We start from the raw sequence: 8,087 nt of genomic DNA, 5'->3' as shown, positions 1-8,087 counted from the left end.
GTATGCAAATCTCCACTCGGACTATACTGGAGGCTAACGTCGTCAGCTGGCCGTTAAAACCTCCCCCACGTGACTTGCACGTGAGGGGTAAATATGTAATATCGCGTTTCCTAATTACTGAAATGGTACCTAACGTTTGCATGATATTACTGGTTTCATACCTATATATTTCTTAATTACTTAAATGGTACATAATGTTTAGTTATTAGTTTTTTATATAATTTTTAATTTGTTTTATTTTTCTTTTATAAAAATTCTCCAAAACTTGTTATATCTTAATGAAAATAGTCAAAATGCACCTATAATCCACTAAAAAATAATACCAAATAGTTATTTCATAACAAAATATAAGTTTTAAAGTTTACGAATAACCAAAAATAGTAATAAAGTATCATAAAAATAATTTTAAAAAAAAATAAAATTTTCTTTTTTAAAAATTTTGAAAATACCGCAACGGTAATACTAGAAATATCCAAGAATACCAGAAATATCAGCCGGTATTTACGGGTCTTTAAAACATTGCTTTAAGCTTCGTGTCGCAGTAAATACTGACTTGTATTTCTAGTATTACCATTGCGGTATTTCCGGAATTTTTTCAAAAAAAAAAAATATTCCTCGCAAATTTTTTAAAAATTGTTTTATGATACTTTATTGCTATTTTTGGTTATTCGTGAACTTTAGAACTTATATTTTGTTATGAAATAACTATTTGGTATTATTTTTGAGTGGATTATAAGTGTATTCTGACTATTTTCATTAAATTGTAACAAGTTTTGGAGAATTTTTATAAAAGAAAAATAATACAAATTAAAAAAAATAAAAATAAATTAATAACTAAACATTAGGTACCATTTAAGTAATTAAGAAACATATAGGTATGAAACCAGCAATATCGTGCAAACATTAGGTACCATTTCAGTAATTAGGAAACGCGATATTACATATTTACCCCTCACGTGCAAGTCACGTGGGGGAGGTTTTAACGGCCAGCTGACGGCGTTAGCCTCCAGTATGGTCCGAGTGGAGATTTGCATACGTTGGGTATGATCAGCGTAATTTCGAAAGGAAAGGTATGAAACCAGTAATATGGCGTAAACGTGAAGTACCATTTCAGTAATTAACTCTAATTTATATCAATTCACAATTCAAAACTTGCTTGAGGGTTTCAATCTCCATTGAACAAGGTTAAAACTTTAAACAAAAAAACCTAATTTTTATTTAATCAAGATCCGATTTAATTAATTAAAAAATAAGAAAAACAACCTTTTAATTATTTAAGAATTAATTAAAATCAACCAACCCTTAAACCCCCCTTCAAGTTTTGATCTTTGTAATTAATAGATCACATATGTGGCTCGTGATACCACTGTTAGAATATTAACACATAAACATACAAGATCACGAATAAGCGCAACGGAAGAAATCGAAACATATATGCAATCACATTAATTAACAAAGAGAGAATCGAGATGTGTACCTTATATGCAAAGATCCAATAAGATAATATTAATAAGATTATTATTAATACTTAGGGTTTAAAGCAAAACCCTTCCACGATCACACACTAGACACCCCGAATAATGTATGCTAATACCCCGATCACGAACCTAAACAACCCTTTGTTTAAAAACCCTTAAACTTAAAATCGAAACCGAAAACCCTTTTGAATGGGGTGTTCGGCCGAACTAAAGAAAAGAGGGAGAGAGGAGAGAATTTGTTTTGTGAATGAATGAATGAATGAAAACCTTGGAATTAACCCTTGTATTTATGCAAACATCAATGCTTTGGAAAGCCTTAATGTAGCCGTCCCCCATGATGGACTTAGGTCCAAGTCCACTTTCCAATTTTCACATTTTAATCCTCCTTTTTAATCAATTAAATATAATTAACCCTTTAATTATGTTTAATTAATTATTTCGTGATCAAACTAATTAATATATTACTTTAATATATCAATTGTTATTATCGAGTTACCGTGTCATTTCGTGTGATCCCGTAGGCTTAAACTATTCCTGGACATACGACTTATAATAATCGAGTTACCGTGTCATTTCGTGTGACCCCGTAGGCTTAAACTATTCCTGGACATACGACTTATATTTATGAGGTTTAGGCTTTTAGCTGCTTGATATGTCAAGAAAGTTTCAAATTTGGGAAACGCATGAAGGTAACATGCTTCTGTATATTCAAAAAATGCTATTTGTCAAAACTCAAAAGGAGGTGACTTAAGGTTATTTATTTTCAAATTTTATTTTTTTAAGTAATTCTTTTCATTAAATCCATATATGTATTACTTTTAGCCATTTTAATCAATTACAGAGTATTCTATACTAATTCCGTATTTGTATTGTTACATATTGAATTTGAATTTAGATTTTGGGTGCATATGTTTAAATAGAAGCTATAGACATATAGGATGTGAAAGTCTTTTCAGTTCCATTTTTGAATTTGCATTTGCATCCAAATATATACTCATATTTTGGTGAAAAGTTGTAGTAATCTTCTGCATTTTGGATGTGACTTTGAATTAAAGAGATTGAACTTTAACTACCACCGGTCGTCACCACTACCACCCGTCGCCGTCATCACACCGCCATCACCACTTTCGCAGCTGCAACGCGCGGGCATCCATCTAGTTAAATAGTTAAAAAGAAAGGGAGTTTCATTTTCATATATTTTATGTGTTTAGTACTTTCAACATCATAACATCTTCAAATAGAAACCATGAGAATGGTAACTGAAACTTGGCAGCAATGTAAAAGGGAAAAGAGAAAATGTCGTCCACTTGAGAGCATGGCCGTCCATGATCATTGGGTCAACTTACTGATATCAGTTAACAAAGAATTTGATTCCTCTTCCTTCACAAAAGTGGCTTTCAAAATTCTTCATACGCAGCTAACTCCTCTCCAACCAATAGAACTCTCTTAGATAAGGTAACTTTAACAGCTTAGGTGGATTGAAACATCCTACATTTGTTGGTTGTGACTTGTGACTATCAATTCTATATATTTTACTTCTAAAATAAGAAGGGTATGGTGCAGAAATTGAAGAAATTCAACAATATAACATTTTAACATATACCTGAGTACCTGACCCTTTTCAGTAAAAAGGAAAAAAAAGACATTTTGAAGTGTACCAGGATGATTAACTGTCACTGAAGGCACGGGTTACGGTTCTGTACAATAGTATGCCAAGTGGAAGTTAAAAATGCTTTACTAGGGGGCTTTTGTTTCTAAACTAACAAATTTAAAACAAAACAAAATGCAATTAAAAAATAAAAAATTGATTTCCAAGATTTACTTGCCTTGAGCCAAGGGTTTAAACGAGTTCATCTTGATTGCAAGTCAAATAATTCAGGAGCCAAGTTAATGAGTTATAATAAACTCAAACTTAAGGAGCTCATATTTGTACCAGAGATCATTAGATCAACAGGGCCAACGTCTAGCAACGAGCCTTTTAAGGCATTAGGTAGTTGCCATTGATTCAAGGCAACACTCGATTTCAATCTACTTATTAAGGTTGGTTTTCATGTTTTCAAGTAGTCTTTCTTATAGTTTAGTCATAGGGTTGTTCCCAGGTTACTTGAACTTGATGCCAATTATTGTTGTTATAGGACTCGTGTAACATAATCAACTTTCAGATCAACTAATATTCTCTATTGTTGTTATAGGACTCATGTAACATAATCAACTTTCGGATCAACTAATATTCTCCATTACAAACTATCAAGGAAGCACTTGCCCTCTTCTTCCTATAACAAATAATCTACCTATTTCTCACGGTAATGGAAACTAAATCACTTCGAATAAAAACGTCTCTTTCAACGTTCAGAATTATGAGTTTCGTCCTAACATATCAATGAAGTTTGAGATAATTTCCATATCATTATCTGCTGGTCGCTTCTGCAACCAGTCTTCTTGTAGCCTAACATTAACATCCCTACAATTGGAGTTTGAGAAATTAGAAAAACCATAATTGACAATCAATATTTGGAGGGAAATTTTGGTCTAGATAGGCTAAAACTAAACAAATCCAATAATAATAAATGGTCAAAACTGCTCCTGTTCAATTATATATATATATATATATATATGGTCAAAACTAGTTAGGTTGGTTCGTTAACATTTTTTCTTTTTATGAGAATTCTATAGAAAATTTAATAGAAGAATATAATTACAAAAATGATAAGATTAAAATAGAAATCTGATTTATAGGAACAAAACAACTTAAAAGAGTTTGTAAGCTTATACATACTTTTTACCGTTGTATTATTTTAACTTGCATTCAATGTAAGGAAAAAATTAGCCTTTCAGCTACCCTAAGCTGCGCCTGCTTGAGCCATTTTTAAAAAGGCCTGTTTTGACCCGCCTATTCTGTTACCTCAATTAAATAAACCAGCATGAGAAATTACCTCCTCAGAGAAAGAACATCGTAATTTTTTCGGAGGTGGCAAGCATGCTTGGTGAGGGCATCTTGAATATAAGGTTTGCCAACAGTTCTTACAGCTGCAGCGTTAAGTAGATTATCTAGAGAACCATGTTTTTTTAACAGTTTCAACGCGGTTTTCATGCCAAAACCAGGTACCAAATGCTGAATTCCTGGAACACCGTCCGCTTCATCACCCATGATGCATCCTAAATAAATAATAGCGATTTTTAGAACTTGTGACAAAGAAAAAATATATAACTCATAAACCTTGTCACTGCCTCAACAAAGACACAGGCTTACTGTTATTACAATTTTTCCATGTTAGAAAAAATATAAATTAGAGAATGCTTTGCCAGAAGAAAGATCACATCTAGCATTCCAACTGAGAATCTAAATTAACACTTTCAGCAGAGGGTGACAAAACAGACTCTTTCCAAGTAAGATTTTCTTTGCAATTTTTTTTTCTATTTTAAATAAGTAAAAGCAGTAAACCATTATTTTTTGGGTAACCGGGAAAATCCACACGACCCCACCAAGCGAAATTTGTGACCTGAAGACAAACTGTGGGACTTCACAATTTCCCAGAGAACCAATGAAACCAGACAAACCACCAGTTCCACAGTGTTGCAGCTTATATAGTTTTTAATAAAAAGAAAAAATTGGATGTTACAGATAGAATCCAACCCAAATCAGCCCTTTTCAAGTAAATGTGTTAAAATTTCCACCACCAAATTTCATTTTAATTTGATTAAGATATTTAAGTTCATGTGGCAGAGATATTTGAGACACCAGAGACTCTATGCTTACTCAGACTTAAATCCGACAATGGATCACACTTGTATTGAGCTATGTAGTGGTCTAAGGTATAAAAGGACCATCTTTTTAATTCTGGAAGAGGCATAACTAGCTGTACATCTTTACATATAAGTTGCTTGAAGTCTTTGTCTGGAGACGCTATGACAGCATGGTAGCCCTTATGTAAAACTTGTTCAACGAGTGTTGCCACAACATCATCTGCTTCTTGAGCCGGAATCTTCACAACCTGCATATCCTTCTTAATTAAATAAAGACCGCTTTCTCAACATTATAGATTGGTTCATATATTAACAACTTGTAACTTTAGCAACTACTCCAAGGCTCATTTTTAGCTTGCATCTAATATTCTAAATCTACCTTAACATTTGTTTGTACAGCTTTCAAAGGAATTTATTCGGGGAAGTTAAGTTAGATTATTAAACTATTTTTTTCTTTTAGTAAAGTGACAATGAAATTATAACCTAGGACCACTTATGCTTTTCATCCTCTCAAACATTAGGCCCATGTTTATTTTACTGTCCTATCAAGCTTATGAATATACTTTTCCCTATGTGTTTTTGCTTGAACATTAGTCACCACTTCTAAAGCATGGAACAGATCAAAGAAGAAAGTATAAATTTTGTAAGTATAAAACAATGAAGGGAAATGTATAGTCTTAAAAGAAAGGATTCTAGCAACTATCAAAAAAAAAAAAAAAAAAAAAAACAACAGAATACTTCAGCTTATATTACAAAGGCTTACTGACCGGCACATTACATTTGTTAAGAGTGTCTGAAATGAGTTGATGAGATCTTTGTACTGGAGCTTTTGCTGATTCCTGGGATGCAGATACCCATCGTGAGAACTTTCTTCTGTGTGCTTTATATGACGGCAGCATTCGTCTCCTATACTCGTGAGCTCCTTCTCCATCTATAACCTAAAAAATGTATAATGTGCAAAATATGGTCAAACAAACATCTCTGTTAAAAGTTAAAAGCGTTATTTTTTTTTAACTTTTTTCTTTGAAACAGCCTAATTATTATTACATACTAATATAAACTGCGAAATTAAGTATTTTACTTATTACTACATAAGAACCAATGTACCTAAAAATATATTTTTAGTTCAAAGTTACTATTCTACCCTCTACTAATATCTTGTAATTAACAATGCTCGTCTTGAGTTGCAGGATTCAAGAGCAATGTATGGCTTCGCTTCACCTTGCAGTTACAAAGATTAGTTTATCCGAGATATAGTCTAAAAAAATGGGATTACCTTCGAAGTAATCAAGCAAAATGGGGGTTGTTCTAATGGAGATGGAATAGGGAAACCTGATACTGTGACAGCACCTGCCTCCTAGCACTAAATAAATATTATAAAGGGTTGAAACTTGTAAGTTAGTCAGAACGTAGGTAGAGTAGTTTATATCTTTTAATATATATAAAAACATCCTACATCATCAAATTTCTTTTCTAGTAGATTAATGATTGTGGTTTGATATAATAAAAAGGAAACAAAATTAGAAAGTGGAAGAAAGTGAAAGGGGTACCGCAATGACCGGGTGTGTAAGGGAGACTTGGGAGAAGAAAAGGGAAATCCAGCGAGCAAAGGAATGTAGACTTGGAGTGCTACCATTATAACATATTGGGTTCACATCCAAAAAGAACACCCTTTCCTTCTTCTTTTTGTTGTTGTTGTTATGGACTCGATTATCAGTATCATCATCTGGGTGATGGTTTAGTAGTTGGTTATGTTTAACGGCTGCCCCCGAACGAGATAAACAAGCAGCAGCAATCGGTGGTGGTTTGTTATTCAGTTGTGTCCTAAAAGAAGCAGACGACGAGGCTGAGGGCCAACAAGTTGCAACCATCGGACTCAAGACGTTCAACATCATATCATGACATCTCACATTCACTACTCTAATTAATTGTTTTATTACTGTGTATCTACTACTACAAGTCTACAATTGAAAAGGTGTCTCCAGGAAAAATGCCCTGATGGAAGTGGTCAAGAACGGAGCATCTATCTGAAACCTTTGATTAACTTTTTAGAATTTGCATTTTTAAATTAAAAAATCTTATCATTGAAAATTACTCCCTCCCTAAAAATAAAATAAATAACTTTAACTCTTTATTTCTTTAACCTTAAATTTAAATATTTTAAGATTGAATGCAAAAAAAATTAATTTACTTTCTCAAAAAAAAAATTCCTAAAAAGTATCGTATTTATGCTTTAATTTTTAAGGAGACTATATTTTCAAATTGTAAACAATAAAAGTAATATCGTTAGTTTTAAGATTTAGTCTCACATTTTAGCTTATCTGGAATATATACATACATATATATATGGGAAAAAGGAAATATAAGGCTGTCCGGCACTTAAAATTAAGTGTGGAACCCCACACATACTAATCTTTTATTATTTTCGTGTTTAATGAATGAATGCATGAGTCTCCATGATTTTTATGGATTAAAAAAACAATATGTGAGTGTTCCACATCTAAGCTTAGATATCCGACTGTCTTATATTCCCATCCCCATATATATATAAGGTAACACTCCGGTGAGAACAGTCTTAAAATAAGAACAGTGAGAACACTTAAAAAAATCATTTTGATGCATTAAAAGTTCATAAAACTAACATAATGCATAACTAATTATCATTATTTAAGTGTTTAACAACACATTGATTCGTCAAAATCGAAAAAATCACGTTTTTTTGTGGATGCATCATTTGAAGAATATGCATCCAAGATGAATGTACAAAAAAAACATGATTTTCTTGATTTTGACAGGCCAATGTGTTGTTAAACACTTAAATAATAATAATTAGTTATGCACTATGTTAGTTTTATGGGCTTTTAA

The 8,087-nt window shown here is 32.3% G+C and overlaps 1 protein-coding gene across 1 annotated transcript; it reads right to left on the bottom strand.

The window, feature by feature from the left end:
• Nucleotides 1–3,634: 3,634 nt before the first annotated feature.
• On the bottom strand, nucleotides 3,635–7,244 carry LOC122607015 (5'-3' exonuclease). Its single transcript, XM_043779933.1, has 5 exons — nucleotides 6,773–7,244; nucleotides 5,990–6,160; nucleotides 5,236–5,470; nucleotides 4,412–4,634; nucleotides 3,635–3,939 (listed from the first exon to the last, which is right to left on the bottom strand). The coding sequence occupies exons 1-5, from the start codon at nucleotides 7,115–7,117 to the stop codon at nucleotides 3,834–3,836; spliced, it is 1,080 nt and encodes a 359-aa protein (XP_043635868.1). The 5' UTR covers nucleotides 7,118–7,244; the 3' UTR covers nucleotides 3,635–3,833.
• Between the last annotated feature and the right edge of the window lie 843 nt (nucleotides 7,245–8,087).

Source organism: Erigeron canadensis, chromosome 7 (genome assembly GCF_010389155.1).
Source record: "Erigeron canadensis isolate Cc75 chromosome 7, C_canadensis_v1, whole genome shotgun sequence".
Taxonomy (NCBI): Eukaryota; Viridiplantae; Streptophyta; class Magnoliopsida; order Asterales; family Asteraceae; genus Erigeron; species Erigeron canadensis.
Note: the sequence above shows the minus strand (reverse complement) of the source record. Positions and strands in the feature narration are given on the sequence as shown.

Bases quoted from the DNA above. Each gene is read 5' to 3' on its own strand.
- LOC122607015 (XM_043779933.1), bottom strand. From the start codon at position 7,117: ATGATGTTGAACGTCTTGAGTCCGATGGTTGCAACTTGTTGGCCCTCA. The intron at 6,161-6,772 runs GTACCCCTTTCA...TACATTTTTTAG, and splicing joins TTACACACCCGGTCATTGCG to GTTATAGATGGAGAAGGAGC. The intron at 5,471-5,989 runs GTCAGTAAGCCT...AAGGATATGCAG, and splicing joins TTAACAAATGTAATGTGCCG to GTTGTGAAGATTCCGGCTCA.